Below are 22,764 nucleotides of genomic sequence, written 5' to 3'. Positions count from 1 at the left end.
GTCAGTCCAGGAAGGGAAAGAAGCTATCAGACTCAAGGAGTCAAGAGTATTTATTGGTCATCTGTGCACTGTTTACAGAGCTCTATTCTAGGGGCTGGGTGGAGGAGAAGGGGAAAAAAAAAGTCACTAGTTCCCGGCTTTTAAGACAGCTGGAGACACACAGAGAGGAAAATGCTAAAGGACACAAGAAGCAAAGCAAGAAATCAACTGCAAATAAAATCAATACAATCCAGCTATGTGTAATAAATCGGGGGCACTGAGGTCAACTGCATAAGGTATCCTGGAGGAGGTAAGTTTTCAAGGAAAATGAGGACATGAATTAGCACTCAGGAGAAAATGGAACAAACACGTCAATGAGAATTAAGTGCCACTGTGTCTCTCATTATCCAGGCACAGTGGGGGACAAAAAAGGGGCAATGCCATAGACCCTGTCCTCCAGAAGCATCGCATCTAGATGGAGCAACAAGTGGCACATGGAACAGTGGTTCCCAGACAGTAGGTCGCATAAATTGTTACCAATGAATGTTTCCTTGAGACGGGGAAGTGCTCAAGGAACGGCTCAGAACTATACAGCTGAAAACAAGAGACAACTCATGCTGCAGTCATACCCTCTGTTTAGGGCACCCCATGGGCCAATGTGGGAACATGAAAAAGTGGTGAGATTCTGGCAGCTCAACGGACCTGGGTTCAAGTGCTCCCTAATATTTCTGAGTTACTTAACTTCAAAGCTTGAGTTTTCACCTCTGTAAAAAGGGAGTACCATCTGTCCAATCACGCTTTTGTAAGGGTCAAATGATATAACACAGTTGCAGGCATCCAGCACATAGCTGGTGCTCAATAAAGCTGTTCTTCAAAGATTATTGTTTTGTTTTGTTTTTTAATGAATTTATTTATTTTATTTATTTATTTTTGGCTGTGTTGGGTCTTCGTTGCTGCGCACAGGCTTTCTCTACTTGCGGTGAGCGGGGTTACCCTTCGTTGCAGTGCGCGGGCTTCTCTTTGGAGTGGCTTCTGTTGTTGTGCAGCACGGGCTTTAGGCACATGGGCTTCAGTAGTTGCAGCACATGGGCTCAGTAGTTGTGGCTCGCGGGCTCTAGAGTGCAGGCTCAGTAGTTGTGGCACATGGGCTTAGCTGCTCTGAGGAATGTAGGATCTTCCTGGACCAGGGCTCAAACCCTTGTACCCTGCAGCGGCAGGTGGATTCTTAACCACTGCACCACCAGGGAAGCCCTAAAGCTGTTCTTCCTTCACCCAGAGGATCACAACTGCAGTGGTACAGGGTTCACCCATTCACTCATTCAGGCAACACTGCACACCAGGTACTATACAGCAGGGGCAGAGAGCTACTGAAGAACACAATATGGTCCCTGTCCTCCAGTGCTTATGGTCTGGGAAGAAGGACAGACATGCAGTCAATTTCAGTATGTTCTGAGAACTACAGCAACAGAGGCCAACCATGGACTCCACAGAAGACTTTTGAGCAGTCCCACAAGGATATGAGCAGGTGAAAGGTTTTATTAAAAAGACTCCCATATTTTGTGACAGCCTCTGATGAGGAAAACTACGGAGACAAGCACTGAGCCCAGTCTGGCATTCCTGTACCCCACCCTGCCCTTGATGTCCCCACACTATTCTTCAGTCCCTGTGAATGAACTTGCTACTGGAGGAACTGGGGTGCTGGAAAGCCAAAGCCACTGTGTTCAAATATCTGAAGAGAAGCTTTGCAGGAGAGGAAGATGGTTTGTGACAGGTCTCTCCAGAGGGCAGACTGAGGAGGAATGAGGACATGTCATATACGGAGACTGGTTTTAGTTCAGCGGAGGAAGCACCCAGTCAGTCTAAGCTGCCTGCAACAACACAGGCCTCACTCCCTCCAGGCTGGAGATGTACACGGTGGCTGGATTACCTGCCAGGGCAGGGCACTGCTGATGTAGTTTCTGCAGCATTAGCTCAGGGAGTTGGACTGGCACCAGATGGATAACTTCTAAGTCCCTTAGGTGCTTGGACTCTGTGTCAGAGAGTGTTAGGTTTGTTAGGCAGGACTGAGAGACTGGTGTGGTTATACACAGTAGGTCTGTGACCTGTAGTCTCTGTGACCCCCAAAGAGCCCATCTTATTCATGTGCAAGATGAATCACAGGTTTTATTTAGGCAAATACACCCATCCCCAAAGTTGAATATTTAATTAAACCAAAAGCATATCAAATACTTTTAATCAGACCAAGCAAGCAATGCTGCTCTTATAGCATACCTGTCTCACCTGACTTTTCCCCCTCTACCAATAAAAATTCAAGGCGGATAAAAGTATGTAAAAATAAATAATGCTAAGGTTTTCGCTCTAAACCTTATTCCTTAAGTCAATTATTCCATTGGGAAACCCTCAGGTTGTACATGTACGCTGGCATCAAGAATTTCCATGGAGGGCTTCCCTGGTGGCGCAGTGGTTGGGAGTCTGCCTGCCAATGCAGGGGACATGGGTTCGAGCCCTGGTCTGGGAAGATCCCACATGCCGCGGAGCAACTAAGCCCGTGCACCACAACTACTGAGCCTGCATGTCTAAAGCCTGTGCTCCGCAACAGGAGAGGCCACGACAATGAGAAGCCTGCCCACCGCAATGAAGAGTGGCCCCCACTCACTGCAACTAGAGAAAGCCCGCGTGCAGAAACGAAGACCCAACACAGCCAAAAATAAATAAATAAAATTTTTTTTTTTTAAAAAAAGAATAATTTCCATGTAGACTGGGCCAGACATTCTCCCATTCACCTGCTTAGGCCTGCCTTCAAACACTACCACAAAAGGACGTTCCCCTAAAGAAAACCAGCAGGCTCACCAGAACACCACATTTCTTTGACTTCTAATTTTTTCTTGTATGTTATTACAAGAAATAATAACAGATGGGGTACCTACTACAGGCCACATAACTCTAACAGGGGCAGTGGGAAGCTATAGAACAACACATGGTCCTGCTCTCTGAGTACTTTAGAATCTAGCAGGAGAGAGGAGACCAGTGGAGGAAGGCATGTGTTAAACACTCAGAAGATGTAAGTCTCTGAGTGAAAGAGAAAGGAGTTGCCTAGATCTGACATAAAACCTCTGACATGCATGACCTCATTGGAAATTTCTAGTAACTCTATTTTGTCTTAAATTACCTTTACATTTCCTATGAAGAAATGAGCTATTAAGTGTATAGGCAGTGTATCAAACTTTGGGGTATATTAGAATTGCCTGAGCAACTGCATTTTTGCTTTCCAAAGATGCATCCCCACCTACTCAGGGACTCTGAAGTGCTCGTCTGAGGCCCGCACTTTTTAAGAAGTTCTACTCAGGAGGGAGTCACATAAGAATCTAGTATGAAGACAGAGAGTGTTTACTAGCAGATATCTGCATACAAGGTACTCAACACAAATTAGTTTTAACTACACACATAAAAGGCACAAGAAAGGACATTTCTTTAGCAACACTTTGTGAACAATTTGATATCAATTTTGAAAGAACTAATATTTTAATCCTGTTATTTTGACTAAATACTATTTTTACCACAACTGGTCTAATTTGGTGACATTTTGCTGTGAAGGGTCCATATAAGAGTCCCAAGTCCTGAACAAGGTTATGGAGGCTGAACTAAGAGGAGGTTAAGAGAGTCAGGTGTATTAATCTGGAGGAAAGACTAAGAAATCTTCTGGGTACTTCAGAGGACATAAGAACAGAAGTCCCCCAGGGATGGCCAAGAATATGTGGCAAGAAGCTGTAGTCAGTGGGGGCTGAAAGCTATGCTGGAGGGAGGGAGAGTGGGCACTGCTGTGAGCAGTCATGTTGGTCAGAAACTCTTCAGCAGTCCTTGAGTTTCAGACCAAAGCCTGTGTGAAACACCAACATTTAGCACACAGGTGTGATATGAGGCTAATGGCAACTTTTCTGGCCTTAGTTTCCTCGTTTACAACAAACAAACAGAAATATGGGGGGGGGGCGGCGTTGGACTAAATGATTGCTAAGCCTCCCTCTCATCTTCGTGGTACGTGATTCTATTACCTATCTACCCACAATTTTTTTGTGATTTTTGTATTGTAGTAAAAGCCTTTAATTCAAACAAAGCATTTCTCAGTGTGGTTTGCTTTCATTACCTCAAGTGAGAATAACCCAGAACGGCATCTTGGGTTATAAATCTGTTATGATTTTGGTTTTGAAAAAAGAAGAGTGCCCTCAGGTCACAGGCTTTCCCCACTATGGCTGGACAGACACGTTATGACTCTGAACAAAGGGCATGTGTTTCAACCGTAAGCATGGGACAGGAGAAGTCTTTAAAACACACCTTTTGGGGCTTCCCTGGTGGTGCAGTGGTTGAGAGTCCACCTGCCGATGCAGGGGACATGGGTTCGTGCCCCGGTCCGGGAGGATCCCACATGCCACAGAGCAGCTAGGCCTGTGAGCCATGGCCACTGAGCCTGCTCGTCCAGAGCCTGTGCTCCGCAATGGGAGAGGCCACAACAGTGAGAGGCCCTCGCACCGCAAACAAAACAAAACAAACAAACAAAAAAAACAGGCCTTTGTTCACCTTTTTTAGGTCACGTGGTAGCTCACCATGAGCTGTATCAGCTGTTTTGGGAGAACGTATTGGAACATTTCCTATGTTTTCCTACAATGTATTCCACAGGTAACAACTATTAAACTTTGTCAGGATGGGGAACAGCTATGCAAAATCTACAGCTAAATCATACATAAATGGTAAAAAACTGAATGCTTTCTATGTAAGATCAAGGAAAAGGCAAGGAAGTTCATTCTCAACACTTCTATTCAACATTATGCCAGAGGTCCTAGCCAGTGCAATACCACAAGAAACAGAAGTAACAGGCATACAGATTGGAAAGGGGTAAAACTGCCCTTATTTGCAGATGGCATGATCATGGATACAGAAAACCCTAAGGGAATCTAGTGAATTTAGTAAGGTTGCTAAATTTATCTTTAGTAAGATAAATTTACTTTTTATCTTTAGTAAGATAAAAGATCATATACAAAAACCGGCTGAACTTCAAAGTGGCAGCAAAGAACAATCTGAAAATAAAATTTTAAAATTCTATTTACAATAGCATCAAAAAACTAAAATACTTATGAATAAATTTAACAAAGAATGGAAACTGAAAAATATAAAACACTGCTATGAAATTAAAGAAGACTTAAGAGGAGAGACATATCATATTCATAGGTTGGAATATTGTTAAAATGGCAATTCTGTAAATCTTTTTAAAATGGGCGACATCTGAAGTATAAACAGACTCTTCAGAAAAGAAGATATATGAGTGTCCAAAAGGCATATGAAAAAGATGCTTAACGTCACTGGTCATTAGAGAAATGAAAATTAACATACGACAGTGAGATGGCACCACACAACCACTAGAATAGCTAAAGTTAAAAAGAATGACAATATTAAATGTTGGCCAATTATGGAGAAATTGGAACCCTAATACACTGCTGATGGGGTTTTCTTAGAAAATGACCATTCAACCTGGCAATTCTACCTCTATGTATTTACCCAAGAAAGTAAAACATATGTCCATACAAAGACTTCTGCATGAATATTTATAGCAGCTCTACTCATAATATCCCCAAACTGGCAACAACCCAAACGTATGTCAAATGGTAAATGGATAAACAAATGTGGTATTATCCATACAATGAAATAATATTCAACATTAAAGAGGAATGAACTACTGATATGTAACAACATGAATGAATCTCAAAAACACCATACTATGTGGACACACAAGACTGTATATATATACTGTTTGAATCCACTGATGCTAAAATTCTAGAAAAGGCAAAATTATACCAACAGAGGCAGATCAGTGGTTGCCTGGGGCTAGGGTAGGAGAGTGTAGTGACTGACTGAAAATGAGGCACGTGGGAACTTTTTGGGGTAATGGAAGTATTCTAAAATTTGAATTTGGTGAGGGCTGTACAACTTAAAGTTACTAAAACTCACTGAACTATAAAACAGGTGAATTTTATGGTATGTAAATTATATATAAAAAAATCCAGGGGCTTCCCTGGTGGCGCAGTGGTTGAGAGTCCGCCTGCCAATGCAGGGGACACAGGTTCGTGCCCCAGTCCGGGAAGAGCCCACATGCCACAGAGCAGCTAGGCCCATGAGCCATGGCCACTGAGCCTGCACATCTGGAGCCTGTGCTCCGCAACGGGAGAGGCCATGACAGTGAGAGGCCCACGTAATGCAAAAAAAAAAAAAAATCCAAAAAACACACACATATATACACACCTTGCTAGGCAAAGAACTAACTGAAATTATTTACTCTTCGAATTTAAAAAATTCATTTCATTTTACAATAAGCCATTTTTTTCTCTCCATAAAGAAATATCCTAAAACAGGGTAATCTATCCAAATAGTTTTGATTAAATTATTATTGTGTTGTTATTGCTAAGACTGGACTATAGAAATAGTTGCAAATTTGCTATCCAGATGGAAAATATTCACTTCATGGGACAAGGGTCTGCTGGTTTGCCTGTAGGTAGGGTATGAGTGGGGAAGTGACACAGGCTTCAGTAAATGTGCTCTGTACGTTTTGTATTTTAAAAGCTTGGTCTTTGATGCTCCTTTGCTGGGGAGGGGAGCTCTTCATGTTTCCATTATCTCTCTACAGCCTTGTTAAAGGACATATGGTAGCTTGGATCTCTGGGACGTGGTAAACTAATGGGCCAAATATGTGGAGCTAGTGTTCAGTAAAGGTTTGATTTGTTTTGCTCTCACACCTCAACTTGCAATTTAGAGGAGCAGCAGAGGGACTAATTTGTTTGGGTTTAGACCAGAACTCTTACACATTAAAGATTAAATGGGGACTACAAATAAGCATACTCTTGTTTAGGTGAAAGAACAGTGAGAGTGAAAGGAAGAGAGCAGCAAAGGGAGAAAATTTTCTCAATTTGCCTCAAGATTTTCAATTACTCTTAGCTCTCATATATACAGTAAGTCCCATCAAAGGTTTTCTGTTGCTGCTGTTGTTTTTGTTTTTGTGTTTGCTTTTGGGAGGGTGGGCAGGCACCTCCTTCTCTTGAGCCGAAAGGTAACATAACACCCAGCTGCTGTCTCAGAAGTGCTGGAAAAACTTTAGCCTTTCACTGCCAGACTCAGCATAAAACAACAGGAGCTCCTAAAGGGCTGGGATCTTGGTCACCACACTCTCTATATAACACATTGCAGAGCATGGACTCGATACTCAACGGCAGTAATTATAACACCTAACTGGCGAAACCAATTTGTTCATGATAAAGGATCTCAGGTGTTTCCATGGATAGTAGGGTTTTCTGACAGATCCAGGCTAGAACTCTGTACACAGAATAAGGCCTTTTATAAGAAAATATAGCCTCGCTTTCTCTGAGACATAGGACAAAATGCCAAATGTCCCTGACAGGTTTAAATCACACTTGGAAGAGAGTTAAAATAAAGGCCTAGATATGGGCTTATCTGTGGTGGTTTCTGATGCTGGTGGAATGGACCAGCCTGGTAGTTTCACGTCACCTACATGCTTCACCACAGCTCCTCACCCCACACTCGACCTCAGAATATCACTATCCGTTCACCACTCAGTCAGTCCCCTGTAGTGGACGGGGACAGCTGTGACACGTGACAGTCTTTTCCACTCTGTGAACCAGTTCACATTCTCCCTAGATCACTCCTCTAAGAAGATTCAACAGCCTCCTGGGCTTTCCTGTGTGCTTAATTAAAAAAAACAAAGTCAAATTAGATCGTGTTGACCACATTCAAACCACTGATAGCTTTTCACTGCAAACCAACGTCCAAACCCTGCAGCTTGGAATCTGGAATCCCTTCCCTCCTTTTCTAGCAGTCTCTCCTCACTCAACCCCAAGGCTCCAGCGGGCTGCACAGAGGTCACCTGCAGAACACCAGCTTGGTCCAAGCACCCTCTCTTTCTGTACTTATAAGTCCCACCCTTCCTTTAATGTCCCTACTGTGGAAGCCTGTCCAGAGTCTTCCAGCTGGAATTAATCTCTCCCTCCCCATATTCCTATAACACATGGCTTGTACCTTGATTTAAAACTCTTATGGTAGGCTGCCCTGGATGCCACTTATTTCATGCATGTGGCTGCCTTCCACTCAGGACCAGCAAATTCCTACTCTGAATGCCTATTTAAATCAGCTTGGGGATCCTTGGAAAAGTGGCTGATTCCAGGACTAAGCAAGTACAAGATGCGTCCAGAACACATCATGTTAGACCAGAGAGTAAGAAAATGCTTTTTAAAAAACGGGAGGCAGGGACTTCCCTGGTGGCACAGTGGTTAAGAATCCACCTGCCAATGCAGAGGACACGGGTTCGATCCCTGGCCCAGGAAGATCCCTCATGCCGTGGAGCAGCTAGGCCCATGTGCCACAACTGCTGAGGCCCACGTGCCTAGGGCCTGTGTTCCGCAACAAGAGAAGCCATTGCAGTGAGAAGCCCGCGCACTGCAATGTGGAGTGGCCCCCGCTCCCTGCAACTGGAGAGGGCTCGCGCACAACAACGAAGACCCAACGCAGCCAAAATAAATAAATAAATTAATTAATTAATTAAAAAAACCAAAAACAAAACAGGAGGTATGTCACAAAAAAAACAGAATTCAGCTTGAAGGAACTTCCACCAGCCAAATCTGAGACAATTTGAGCAACAAAATAATTAAGTACAGTAATGAATTATAAACCACTGAAAAATATAAGAGCCCAATGAGTCCAAACCAATAAGAGATAAATAAATGGGGGAGGAGAATGCTCCGTGCAAATGGTAAATGCAGGAGAAGGACTGGAGTTAGCAAAGCATCATTTTGCAACCATCATAGTAAAGATTGGTTCAGGCAAGAATCATCCATGGATGCTAAATCTAGGAGAACTTTTTGATGATGATCAGGACATTTATACAGTCAAAGTGTTTCCCACAGATTGCTTACTAGTTGCAAGGGCAAAAATACTATTTTTAGAGACATCAGACAACACCTAGACTGGGTGAATGTAGCAAAATTAACATCAATAATGAGATGCAGATAAACACCCGTGCCTCCCAATGAAGAACCCTGAGGGGGACACAACATCACCCATGTAGCATTCTGGCTGGGAATACATAACCTGAACCTAATCATGAAGAAACATCAGACAACCTCCAAACAAGGAGTGCTCTATTTAAAAATGTGGGGGGTTGGGAAGGGTAAGCAGAGGAGGGTGGAGAAATGTAGCCTTCAAAATGTCAGTATCATTAAAAACAAAGAAAGGCAATGAAAATGTTCCAGCTTAAGAGTCTAAAAGAGACATGACAACTAAATTCAACATTTGATCATGGACTGGATTCTGTACTAGAGGGGGGGAAATGCTTTTATGAAGTATATTATTGGATCAACTAGCAAAGCTAGAATATGGACAAGAGATCTAATAAAAGTATTTATCAATATCAATTTACTGAAGCTGATAACTGTGCTGCGGTTATATAAAATAACTATTCTCAAGAAACATTCATTGAAGTTTATAGGGATAAACGGTCACAATGTTTGCAACTTACTTTCAAATGGTCCAGGACAAACTTTTAATTTCCAAAATGTTAAAAAAACAATACCCAGAAACCTTTTCTGATTTAATTGTTAATTGTGAGGCCCAGACATTCTATATTTTAGAGGCTTCCCAGATTGAGAAGCGCCTAAAGCAGTGGTTCTCAAAGCATGGTCCTCAGACCAGCAGCATCAGTTATTACCTGGGAACCTGTTAAACAGGCACAGGCCCACTGAGTCAGAAGCTCTGGGGGTGGGCCCAGCAGACTGTGTTTTAACAGCCCTCTGTGCAATTCTGATGCCCACTTAAGTATGAAATCACTGACCTAAACTATGAGCTCCTACATTCTGTATTCTACCTCCTATATTCCTCACAAAACCTAGCAAAATGCTTTATGCAAAATCACATCTCAATAAATGCTAGCTGAATTTAGCTTGACAGTGAATGAAAAGGCAGAAATGACCACTGAGGCACTTTAAGTCGATAAACTAAAGGTCCCAGCTAAAGCATCACTCTGAGTTTCTAAAGGGAATATAAAATTTATTTTGAAAGCAGTAAACGAAGTCAGATTACTCAAGAGGTTAGTAAAAGCACTGTTGTCCCAAAAGGGAGCATATCAGCTTACAGTTTAAGTCACTGTCAACTGAAAACATGCCATAACTTACGCAAGCTCTTAGACTGGTATTTAAAAATTAATTCTGTGGTTCCGGGAAGCAATGCATAGCGATTAAAAAGCCATGCGGTATGCATCATGCAAGATCTGATTAGAAAACACAGTATCCACGTGTCTGTGCTGTGGCCCAGATTGGATGAGGATGGCCAGATTTCAGAAGAACACCCTCCAGGTGGCATTTGGAGAGACAAGACCCCTGTAAAGACAACGAGCTGATCAATTTGCCTACTGAGAAGAAAATGAAACAAATAAATCCATTTTTATGCAACTGTTTTCCATCTTGAGAAGTTAAACTGCTGAAGATACACTAGGATGCAGGGTATCATCCCAGCCTCACCACATGCTTTTTCTGATTGGCACCCAGAAAGATTTCACAGGAAAAGGGTGTTACTATGGTATTGTTGATTTAAAGGTTATCTAGTCACAGCGAGGCAGAGGAGAATTCATCTTCAAAATTCACCTCCTTATTGAAAGCCCATGGAGTGTCTTGGCAATTAACAATTCCTATCACCTCTAGCTGTTCCCTATGTGAGAAGGCTCAGAACTCGCCTTACAAATTGCTCTTTTGAAGATCAAAGGGGAGCTGAATGTGTCTGTGTGCTCTCGATGAGACTGTGATTTAATGGAATTTTTAGAGAAGGCTTGCTGGCAGTGTTTGGATGACAGCCCCAGGCGGAGGATTCAGGGGAGCTTGGCCACTCTTCCCTTTGGAGCGTCTTCCCTGTCTTTAATTGGCACCTCATTAGAAATTAATGAAAATGACATCCTCTGTTCTTCCTGCTCTAGGCATCGAATGCTACAAAAAGGCCCATCACAATTCATAACACATTCAATTTATATAGCAACAGCTCTTAAGCATTATTTATGAGATGTGAATTTCTTGTCAGCAGTTAATAACCTGTACAGAGTGGAAGGGGAATGGAAAAAAAGATTGTGAATACATATAAAAAAAAGATTTTCTGCAGTGGAAAAGTGTTCTGTTTGAGTTCAAACCACCTTCCTGAATCTTCACTTTCAGTAGTAAATTACTGTGTTTCCCGTCTTCCAAAACCTTTCAGGGCAGTTAAACATCTCCCTAGCACTCCATGCAGCCTCAAGGAAATAACTGTACAACTCACCTTTTCCTAGAGATCCAAGCAGACAGGCAAGAGGAACACAAGAGCTATTTGTCAGGGACAGTCCCAGAGGTGTGTGTTCCCATTACTGTCCTTCACCTTTTAAAATGTGGCAGCTGACTCAGTCATTTTTCTGGGCACATAAGTGTAATGCTCTCAGTGGGCCCAACTGAACTCCCAGCTCTCTCTAGGAAGGCTACATCTGGAGGGACTGCAGAAAGCTCAGGGCTCTCTTCTAGAGCAGAAAAATCAAATCTCTCTATAAGAAGACCCTCAGAATTGGGCATAAGCCAAGGGACCACGTGTTAGATCATTTAAAGAGAATGCACGTCTATGGCAAACCCAGTAGGCACTTACTTAGAAACCCAGCCTCCTGCTTGAGAGGTTAAGAGCACAGCAGAGTAATCTGCATTTACCAGAGTCAGTCAAGTTGGCTTACTTTAGGAGCACATGAAGTCATGCAACATGTATTTCTACATATTTTCAGCTTGGTGCTTAAGACCTTAGGAAATTAGGTGGTTTGCATCAAAGCTGAAGGGTAAACTGGGAGACTCGGTTACCACACCTCTGGATCTCTCAGCACTAAATTGTGAATTTTCACTGCTTGCCTGACAAGGAGAGGAGGTTATTAGCCACTGCCAGAGGCGAGACAGCACACTTGATGCACCAACTGCTTGATCCACTAGGGCAAATCCTGTGTAATACGCAGGATTCAGTTACTTTCAAGAAGGAAACAAGAATGTAAGGTACAGGAAAATCCCACGATTCTAATTTAGGAATCACCAAAGGCCTGTGTTACAAAAGCAACAGGCAAATGGTCAGGGAAGCTGCATAACACTGGTAACAGACTGAACTGCTGAAGCCCCCAGGGGTCCACGTGAAGACCAAAGCAATAATTTGCAGACCACCAAAGATCAGACAAACCACTATGGGCAAAGCTGGTTAGCCGTGAGACCCCAAAGTTTCCTTGGGTAACCACAGTATTCCTTCACTACCTCATTAAGAAGGTGGTGATAGGAATTGTTCATTGCCAAGACACTCCATGGGCTTTCAATAAGGAGGTGAATTTTGAGGATGAATTCTCCTCTGCCTCGCTGTGACTAGATAACCTTTAAATCAACAATACCATAGTAACACTCTTTTCCTGTGAAATCTTTTTGGGTGCCAATCAGAAAAAGCATGTGGTGAGGCTGGGATGATACCCTGCATCCTAGTGTATCTTCAGCAGTTTAACTTCTCAAGATGGAAAACAGTTGCATAAAAATGGATTTATTTGTTTCATTTTCTACTCAGTAGGCAAATTGATCAGCTCGTTGTCTTTACAGGGGTCTTGTCTCTCCAAATGCCACTACCTTCACTACCACATTACCTGGCAGGGTTGATCAAGACACAGCCTAAGAACAGGTTCTGGGCTCACCTGGACCACATCACATTGCAGGAACAAAAGTGAGGTTTGAAAATTCTGCTGACAGCCTCTGCACCCGCGTCTTATCCTACCTCTCTCCTTACATTTTCACACAAGCATTTAATAGGATAAATAAATGCCAGGCTAAAGAATAAAAACTTGTCCAGTGATACCTGGACTCCACATGCTAGTCACCATTTCTGCAGTTGAATATAAATATGTTTCTGATACTGCTGAGTACCACACACCAGACTGTGTAACAAACAGATTTCTACTCATGACAGGAAAGGAGTTCCAACTCAGTTTCCATGAGAGGCTGGAACTCCCTCCTGTCCTTCTCATTTCCAACAGGGCAGATAACTGAGGGACAGGAGCAGCAATGGCTATCTCTTCAGAAGATGAAGAGCTTTGAGCAACTGTAACTTTCTAACTGCTGGGAGAACCACCTAGTCCTGACTACCAGCATCAGTACTTACAGGATATCTATGGCCATCCCAGAGGTAAAAGGAAGCTTCTAAAAGCTCACTCCTAAGGACAAAGGATACAGGATTCTCAGAGGCTAGAGCCAGAGTGCCTGATGACAGCTCTGTCCCAAAGAACAATTTCACAATACTATGCTCTAAAGTCAAGAAATAAAAACAGGGACAGGAAAACTGTAAGTCAGCCTAAATAATGCAGCTACACAATTTCGCTTCCATGTGACATGATGTATGTGGTCAAAGGGAGAGGAAGGATTGTTCTAAGTTTTGTTCCATTGTGGGTAGGCATAAAGTTTTTAAAAAGTACATCCCACCAAAAATTCCAAGAGTTGGTATTACACTGGATAATACAGAAGGAAAAGGTTACTTTAAAGCTATTTCAAGGGGTTAACTGACAATGAATTATGGTTCAAAGAAAATAATTTTCTAATCAAACTGTAATTTAAAAGGGATATGGGGGAGAAATCTTCCATTTATTATATATAGTAAGAAGCTCATTCAAAATTAATTTAATATCTGAATTTTATGGTACATATCTCAGAATTTCACTGGTTTGGTTAACTTCTAAATAAGTCATCAATGAGAAGGACCCACAGTAATATGCAGTGGGGAGAAGCTGAGAGCAGTAAGCAGTGACAATGCAACTCTAATGAAACATGTGTAAGAGTAGTTGGGAGGTTTTTGCCTTTTCTGTATGTGTGAGAGGAAATAAAGGGTGTTTAGAAATAAGAATCCTCTACTCTGATTTCCCAAGCTCCAAACCTATAGCTCACAGGGAGGTACTCAGGAAAAGAATGAAGGCGCTCAGCCTCTCAGGGCGCCAAGGACACAGCCTCCACTGTGCTGTGTCCTCCACTGGGGGGACGCTTACCGCAGCGGCACGATCCCAGTTCCTGCTGCACCAGCTCCAGTTTGGTTTGGCACTGGAAGCACCGACGTCGGCTTTTCTGTTTAGATCGGCTGGTTTCCTCGGATCGTTCAGTATTCTCCAGTAGTCGTGGCCGTTTCACTGGCGAAGCCTCATTCTCAGACTGTGAATCTGAGCAAAACAGCACATTTGGGGGTCAGGGTTAGTGCTTGGCCTGGCAAGCACAGCTGATTAATGTACAGCCAAGGCATTCTTCTGACCAGGCTACTGCCCTTTTCCAGGAACTGGATCAGTATGAGCAAGAGCCAGTTCTTCTAACTGGCCTGGTTTACGTCAAGAACTGTGACAAGCATGCACCTTTAGAGCTGACTTCTAACAAGCCAGGCCCAAGCTAGGAGAGGAGGGTGGGTGGCTCAACAAACGTCCGTTCTGTGCTGTCTTTAAAAAACAGCCATCTCTACGAGGAGACCATTCGAGCTGGAAATGGGATCCTCTCTTTGTGCCCCTTCTTTGGGTCCTACCTGTTTACTGCTTGTATTGGTTATCTCTTCTTGGATCTTTGTCCTTAAGTAGACTGTAATTCGCCAGAGAAGGGACTGTGTCTACTATTTCTGTATGTCACCATGCTTAGCACAATTCTATACCTGAAGTCAGTGTTTCATGGGTGATCCATGACCTTTTCTAGTAAAAAGACATTTCTAGGGGCTTCCCTGGTGGTGTAGCGGTTGCGAGTCCGCCTGCCAATGCAGGGGACACAGGTTCGTGCCCCAGGCCGGGAGGATCCCACATGCCGCGGAGCGGCTGGGCCCGTGAGCCATGGCCGCTGAGCCTGCACGTCTGGAGCCTGTGCTCCGCAACGGGAGAGGACACAACAGTGAGAGGCCCGCGTACCGCAAAAAAGAAAAAAAAAAAGACATTTCTATTCCTATGCACAACTAAACGCACAAGAATCAGGTTCTAATACTGAAAACGATTCCAACTTTATTCAGAGTGAATAAGTATCCTTGTTTGTTCACAAATAAGCTGTCCCATGGCCTCCAGAGTGGGGTGGTACAGAGACAGCACTTGGCACCGCAACCCTAGGGCTGGTGCCAAATTAGCAGGTGAAGGGAGATGCAGTGTGCAAGAAGTGTTTTGTATAACCTTAAAAAAGTAAAGTGCGATAAAGTTCATGTCACAGGCAGACTGTAAATAACTCTTCCTTTCAAAAAAAAAAAAAAAAAAAGAGCCAGCACATGGGGGGCTCTGTACTCTTGGAATTACTGCCACTACATACTGACGATGCACCTCTCGCAAAGGTTCCAAAGTGATTTGTGCTAAACCACCTCTGGAAGAGAGTCTCCTAATACAGTAGCTTCTTACTGGTCTCCCTGCCCTTCCCCTTGTCCTACAGTCTATTCTCCACACAGCAGCCAAGCGACCCTGTTAAAAATCAAGTTAGAATCACTTCACAGTCCTGCTCAAAATCCTCTAATAGCTCCCCTTCTTGGAGGAAAAGTTCAGATACTTCCTATGACCCTCAGAAAGGCCCTGCCTTTCTTATGTGCCCTCCTCCCATCGCTATCCCCTCATCCCCTGCTACTCTCTCCCTCTGCTCCACCCACACTAGCCTCCTGTCTCCTACCTCGGGGCCTTTGCACCTTCTGGTCCCTTTGTCTGGAACACTCTTCACCAGATCTACAGGGAATTCCCTCTTTTAAGTCTTTTAAGCTACATTTTCAATGAGGTCTTCTTCCCTGAAAACCCTATCTAGACCACTCTTGCCCCCTTCAGCAGCACTTCCCTTCCTCCCTTTTCCTGCCTTTTATTCCTCCACAGCACTTATCTTTTGACATTATCCTCCAGGAGAATGTAAACTCCTGGAGGGCAGGAAGTTTCACCAGCTTTGTTCACTAATGTGCCCTCTATGCCTACAACTCAGTATTTCTTACATGAATAAATCTCCTAAGGCAGTCCTGATTTTCTATTTACCGTGTCTCTAGTGAGAAGCGGTAGACTGTTGGCAGTTTTTCTTTCTTTCTTTCTTTTTTTTTTTGGCCACGCTGCGAAGCATGGAGGATCTTAGTTCCCCGACCAGGGATCTAAGGGAACCACGCCCCCTGCAGTGGAAGCACAGAGTCTTAACCACTGGACCACCAGGGAAGTCTGGCTGTATTTCAAGGAAGGCTGTCTGTATCCCCTTCCCAGCCTCCCTGTGTGTGGAGAAGCTGCTGCATTTCGCCCGAGCACTCACTGACCCTGACGGTGACAGTGGTAACAGTTTGCTCACAGCCCTCCGGCCCACCGTACCTTGCACTGACTTTCAGAAGGTATGCACCATTCTTAGCAATTGTAAGCTTCATTTTTCATTTCATTTAGTTCTTGTAGCCTACATGACATTTTCCCCCAATACAAACCAACTAAACAAGGCCTTTGATGAAAACAATTGAAAGCAAGTTCAGCCTATTTCCCAGCTCTGCTGGGCAAAGCTGTCCAAACCTAGTCAGTGTGATGACTGAGGCAGCCAGACACACCAGGCCCCTCCCCTTCCCCTATAAGAGCAACAAGCAACAATCTAAATGTAAATCATTACAAGGCAGCAAGACAAAAGGAATTCACCTGGTATGGGCCACACTGTTCTCTGGGGGTTCCTTTTTTACAAACCAGAAAGGGCACTATTTGTATTAATAACCCTATTTCGACTTTTTTTTTTCCATTGGATAACGAGAAGAGAAAATTCTAGAGTAAAAACCGAAACAAAAAAATGGTGTTTGTTCTGAGACAAGGTCCTAAATCTGGAGCATCCACATAAGAAATTATCCCCCAACCCTGGGGGTGAGTTGGGGAGAGGAGAGAGATTAGGGTTCACACAAGAAGGTGGCTGAAGCCTTTGCATTATTAAATTGTTAAAATCCAGAAGTTCTTGACACGAAGCCAGCACACCTCACATATAAAAGAGGACCACTCGGACCCTCTTTTATTTGCACTGCGACCTCATAGAACTGAGCTTGTGTCTGGAAATGCAATGTTCATATTCGAAGCTGTTTCCCAAGTGCATCTGCTCCAAACTGTCAAATGTGCTGTCTACCTACATAGCACCTATTTCCATTTCTAAAGCAAGCCTCTGCTACAAGAAGACAATTTACTTTCAGTATGTCAATGTTATCCATGGCTAACTATTTTCAAACAAGCAAGAGAGTGATACGTGAAGACAATATTTTTTAACATATGATTCCTAAGATTGAGAAACAGAATTCATATTGATATGATCATCACTGGTCATCACCAAACAACCCAGCTGATGGAACGCCCCAAAATTAGGAGGCCTGTCCAGGCCTGATCTCTTTTCTTCTAATTCTCCACCTTGCCTGACCAATGAGCACTCAATAATAACAAAACTAAGGAATAGGTCTGCTTGGTCTCATCCCGAAATTTTCCTTTATCCATTCCACACTATATATAACGACAACTGCATTATTTGTTCTGGAAGGCAGGAGGCATGGGATGTTCCTGAAACAGTGGGTCCTTAGGGAGGTCTGTGATGCTGCCGACAGCTTCTGGCAGCACTGCACTGGCCATCCTAAAGGAACACCACTCAGCCCTAGTCAGTCCTCTGAGAGTCAATGTCTCAGCATCTGTGCAAGTCCAAGACATGAGGCATCCATGTATAGAAAGCCTGAGCCATGAGAAGCAGTCCTCAATGAGGCTGAACCAAGACAGGTGAAATGTTTACCAGAATGTGTTATTTTTCAGAATCAAGGAACTGCTCCTAAACTTTAAGAGATTCGTAACTTTAGCATTCTGGAGTACGCCCACTTATCCTTCACCCAGTCAATGGTCTATTAAGTGGAAAGGAATCCTTGTGCCCTCTAATGCTCTCTACCACAAGGAGGGAGGGGAAAAAACTCCCTTAACTGTTTACCACCTTCCACATGCTGCCATCCAGTTATGTGTTATCTATAACTTCTTGGCAAAGCAAACCATTCCTTGGCATTTCCTCACAAGTCAACTTAGTATTTTAATTATAAGCTGATGAAATAAATAGCTGTCTACAGGATCATCATCATGTCTGCATAAGAAATTTACATCTCCTCTGCTAATTACTTAATGAAACCTGTGCCATGTGGGGAGCTGCCTAAATAAGAGAAACAGATGTCCAGGACAGGGATTTTAATTACATAATAATGAACTAGATAATTCAACTGTTCAATTACTAATTTAATGGCAATTTTAAAAGGACCACCAGAAAGAAAAGATCCAATTATGGTCAACACTAAAGGAACCCTCATCTACTGTCCGTATTTGAATAAATTAAAGTTTGGTTATTTACTTTTTGCTCACAAATAGTAAATAGTTCTTGTTACCCTGAAGCATTTTCAACTCCTCAACAATGATGGAAAACACCTACCAGTCTACTTGCATAATCTGAACTTGGTTAGTAAGGGTTTAATGCAGAGAGAAAGGTGAGCAGAAATAACTCTCATATGCAGCTTTAACTGTCAGAATAAACGCATCCTTGCAAGAAGCATGCTCATTAGCAGCAGGAGTGTAGCGGCAAGCTAGAAACTGTTCCCACCCCAGGAGTTAGGAGTGACTTCTAATTAAGGTCCTTCATAAAGGGCCGACAAAGCACCTTTTCCCAGTATGCTTTTTCTGGAGAACACAATCTAGTCTGTATGCACCCACACAAGAGCTGCCCACATGCCTATGCCAGGCTCACAGTTCTTGATATTCAACCAGACCCCCTCTTCCTCTGCCTACGTTTAATAGCCTGAGGAGGATACCACATCAGACCTTCTAGTCAAAGGAAAGTCTGATCAAGAATCATAATGTGATTAAATGAGAAAGGAAAATCTTAAGAAAAAGTATTTTATCTGTTTCCTAGATTTAAAGTAACCATTGCGTTATTTGTGACAGAGAAATAAGTACAGTGATTTTTAAAATATATAATCCTCTGAAGAGAGAACATCTTCTAATTGTACTTTCCTAGCCAATAGCAGAAAAGTAGTGGTAAGACTTTCAATTTAGGAACACAGTTTAACTGGAAAACTTGACTGGAGACGACAACAGACCTACTTCTTTTAAAATTCTGTTTTATCTTTGACAGAAATTCACATTTGTTCCTTACTGTCACTGTTCTTGTCTTTATAACTCATGTTCTCTCCTGAAAATTTCCAAATAAATTGTGTCAGCCCTGTCAGAGTTGAATCCCAATCTCTCTGAATCTCCCATCGCTGTGCAGCTGGCAGCCCGCACACAACTGAGACTGCTAACCATGACCATGTCCCTCTGACACCTCAGGCAGGCTCCTGACCCTCTGCACAAGCCAACACTCATGGTTTTGAACAGCAGAGTGGAAATAGCAAAGTGGCAACAAAGAGAAGGAAGCCTCTTCTATTCACTTCACCCATACCTTCCCTCACTTCTAAGAAAGAAATATGAATCTGTTTAATCTTAGGTTTTATGACAGCTTCTGAGGTACTCAATCAGTTTTTTTAGAACCTATCACAGTCTCCTGACAGACTGACATTTATGATCCCAACCGTCTGTGCAAACATCAGTAAGAGCAATAATTAATGAACCCTCACACATCACTGCCATCTCTCCTTCGACCATTTAAAAGAAGCTTAAGGGCTTCCCTGGTGGTGCAGTGGTTAAGAATCCACCTGCCAACACAGGGGACACGGGTTCGATCCCTGGTCCAGGAAGATCCCACATGCCGCAGAGCAACTAAGCCCGTGCGCCACAACTACTGAGCCTGCAAGCCATAACTACTGAGCCCACATGACACAATTACGGAAGCCTGTGTGCCTACAGCCCGTGCTCCGCAACAAGAGAAGCCACCGCAATGAGAAGCCCATGCACCACAGCAAAGAGAAGCCCCCACTTGCCACAACTAGAAAAAGCCCGCACACAGCAACGAAGACCCAATGTAGCCAAAAATAAAAAATAAAAGAAGCTTAAGCTGCTAAAACCTCTGTCCATGAAAAACACCACACTCTCACTGGAAAAACTGATAAAAGACACTTAAAAAAGAAAATCTGTTTTATAGGTACTTTCTCTCTCTGTTTCTCCTCAGGCTTCCTTTCAGTGTGTGCAGGGATTAGATTCATCCTCTCTGGCTTCTTACTCTGTATGCCATAAAAGACTTCAGGAGAGAAGACTCCCTCATTATCCATTAAAATTTTGTTTCCACTTCATTTGGCTGGAATTTCCCCCTTCTTTCTTATTTTCCTAATGGTCCTAAAACTATTTTGGAATATCACACCTGTTAAAAAGCTGTTACACAGAGAAAGAAGTTCAACTCTTTGGAGGAAGCCGATTATTAAAATTTTGTGGAAAATGCCTTCATTTTCTTTTGATATGTAATACAAAGAAGAACCTAGTTTGAAATACTCCTAGGATGCCATGTCTTAGATCATAACCATTTTAAAGGTCAGGTGTTCTCAAACTGCCAGGCAGTACTGTTGTGAAGCCCGAATCCCTCTCTTCTCCTTCCATCTCCACCCCCATCCCTCCAGGTTATTTCCTCTGGCTTGCTCCTTTTCTTGAGGGTGGTCTCCTCCATCACAACCTCAAGACAGCAGACCTCTGACTCTTCCTCCTTGCTGAGAACACAAGATCGGGAGACCTGGGGTGGCCAATCTGTAGAACCAATTATCTTGGGAGCACACCTGAATTTTTGGGTCTCTGTCCTTCTCAGTATGCTCAAAAGACATAAAGCATCAGAAATCTTGAGGGTAATTTTATCATCTAACTGTCTGACTTTGATCTTCACGACAGCAATGCAAAGCTGCTTCTGTAGGGACATTTTTTGATTGGAAGACAGCTTACAGAGTAGCAGAAAATGCATAAGTCATGAGCCATAATTTGTACCCTTCATGAAATGAGCACCCATACGTCCCAAAGACATGTTTTAAAGACTAGGATCAGATTTCTCACTTCCTCATAGCCCATCTTTCCCTCTGATTCCCGCTGGACAAGAAGCTGAAAGCTGATTTTGGTGGTACACACTGACACCAAAAAAACAGCAATTATGAATTCATCAAAGGATCAAGTAAGAGAAGCTAATGGGCTGTGGGGAGAACAGCTCTCCATTAAATAAAATCATCTTAAATGAAATCATGGCATCAGAGTCCAACAATTCTAAAGGAAGGGGTTTCTCTCAATTTTTCTTTCTTTCTAATCTGTCTGCCTTTTATTTCTTTTTCTTGCCTATTGTATTAGCTAGGCTTTCTAGTATGATACTGAATAGGAGAGTTGAGAGAGGACATTTTTGCCTTGTTCTCAACCCCAAGAGGAAAGTATTCAGTCTTCACCCAACTTTTTATTTTGAAAAATTTCAAAAATATAGAAAAGTTCAAAGAATAGTACAATTAATACCTGTGTACACTCCAGTCAGATTCAACAAGTGTTAACGAACTACCTGTCACACTGCTTTATCTCTCCCACCCCAACACCAAACCATCTGAAAATAAGTTGCAAACATCAAAATACTTCATATATACACATTTAACAATAAGGGCATTTCCTTACATGACTAAAATATCATACCTAAGAAAATTAAGAATAATACTCCAGTATCATATAACATTCAGTCCATACCCAAATTATCTCCATTGTTTCCAATGTTTACCTTCATAGTTTCAAAGGCATGTCCAATCAAGCTGCATGTGTTACATTTGGATCTTACATCTAAATCTCTTTTTAATCTAAACAGCATACACTCAAATCGTATATTCGTTCATTCATTCAAGTGACATGGACTTCTGGATAGTCCTGGTTAGTTTTCCTGTGGAATATACCACCATCCGGGATTGACTGATTCTTTCTCCCTCTCTTTTCTATTTATCTCTCTATTTTTAATGGCATCCTTTACTTGTAAGGAAGGAGATTTTTAAACTGTACACCTCCTGTTTCATATTCAAGACCAGCAATTAAACTTCCAGCAAGCCCCTGACAAACCCACATGGTTGGAGGGCTGGTGAAGAAGGGCAAGCACTGTGTCATCAGCCCAGTTCCCATTCCACCTCGGCAGTGGGGGAAGGAATGTTCTTCCTCTAACTTCCTCCACTGCACACCTGCCATACAGGACATAAGGATATAGTTCATCTGTGCCTTGGCAAGGAAAGGATACTTAGGTGAACGTTAGGAGAGGAGCTAGCTGTCAGTGTTTTAGCCCATGATTTCTTAAAGTCTGATGGCACTGCCTGTGACTGAAGTTGGTCCCAGAAGGCCACAAGTCACTTCTCTAAATATCTCCTTTCCAATAGCTTCCTGGCCTTTTTCTGATTGCCCTTCCCCTCCTGATGGACTCTACACTGTTGCTAATTGTTCCTATAAGATATCTCTTTCATTGCTGATCACTCAACTCTCTAAACCTAAGGAAAATTTTCATCAGAATAAAAAACATAAAGCAAAAGCCCAGGAAAGTTCACTTGCAATAATAATCACAATCTCATTAAGTAAAATAGGATTCTCAGTTTATTTGATCTAATTTATGTATGCCTCCAGATTAATGACCACTCTGTTCAGGGCCCAGACAACAGTCAATATTTTATTAATTATTTATCAAGTACCTACTGTGTGCCAGGCACTGGGCTTTAAACTAGCAAATCAGAACTACATATGGCAATGATCTCTCCTCTCAAGGAGGCCACATTCCAGGAAAGATATAAACAAATAAACCTACAGCATATTAATGTATGAAG

At 42.7% G+C, this 22,764-nt stretch overlaps 1 protein-coding gene across 1 annotated transcript in view; it reads right to left on the bottom strand.

Moving 5' to 3' along the window:
- ZFAND3 (zinc finger AN1-type containing 3) overlaps positions 1-22,764 on the bottom strand; it is a 343,937-nt gene that overhangs the window by 12,937 nt on the left and 308,236 nt on the right. Inside the window, exon 5 of the mRNA XM_081247541.1 lies at positions 14,078-14,245. Coding sequence (XP_081103667.1) covers positions 14,078-14,245 — 168 coding nt within the window. The remainder of the gene's footprint in view (positions 1-14,077; positions 14,246-22,764) is intronic.

Source organism: Mesoplodon bidens, assembly GCF_964165515.1.
Source record: "Mesoplodon bidens genome assembly, chromosome: 10".
Classification (NCBI taxonomy): Eukaryota; Metazoa; Chordata; class Mammalia; order Artiodactyla; family Ziphiidae; genus Mesoplodon; species Mesoplodon bidens.
This window is presented reverse-complemented; position numbering and strand designations above follow the sequence as displayed.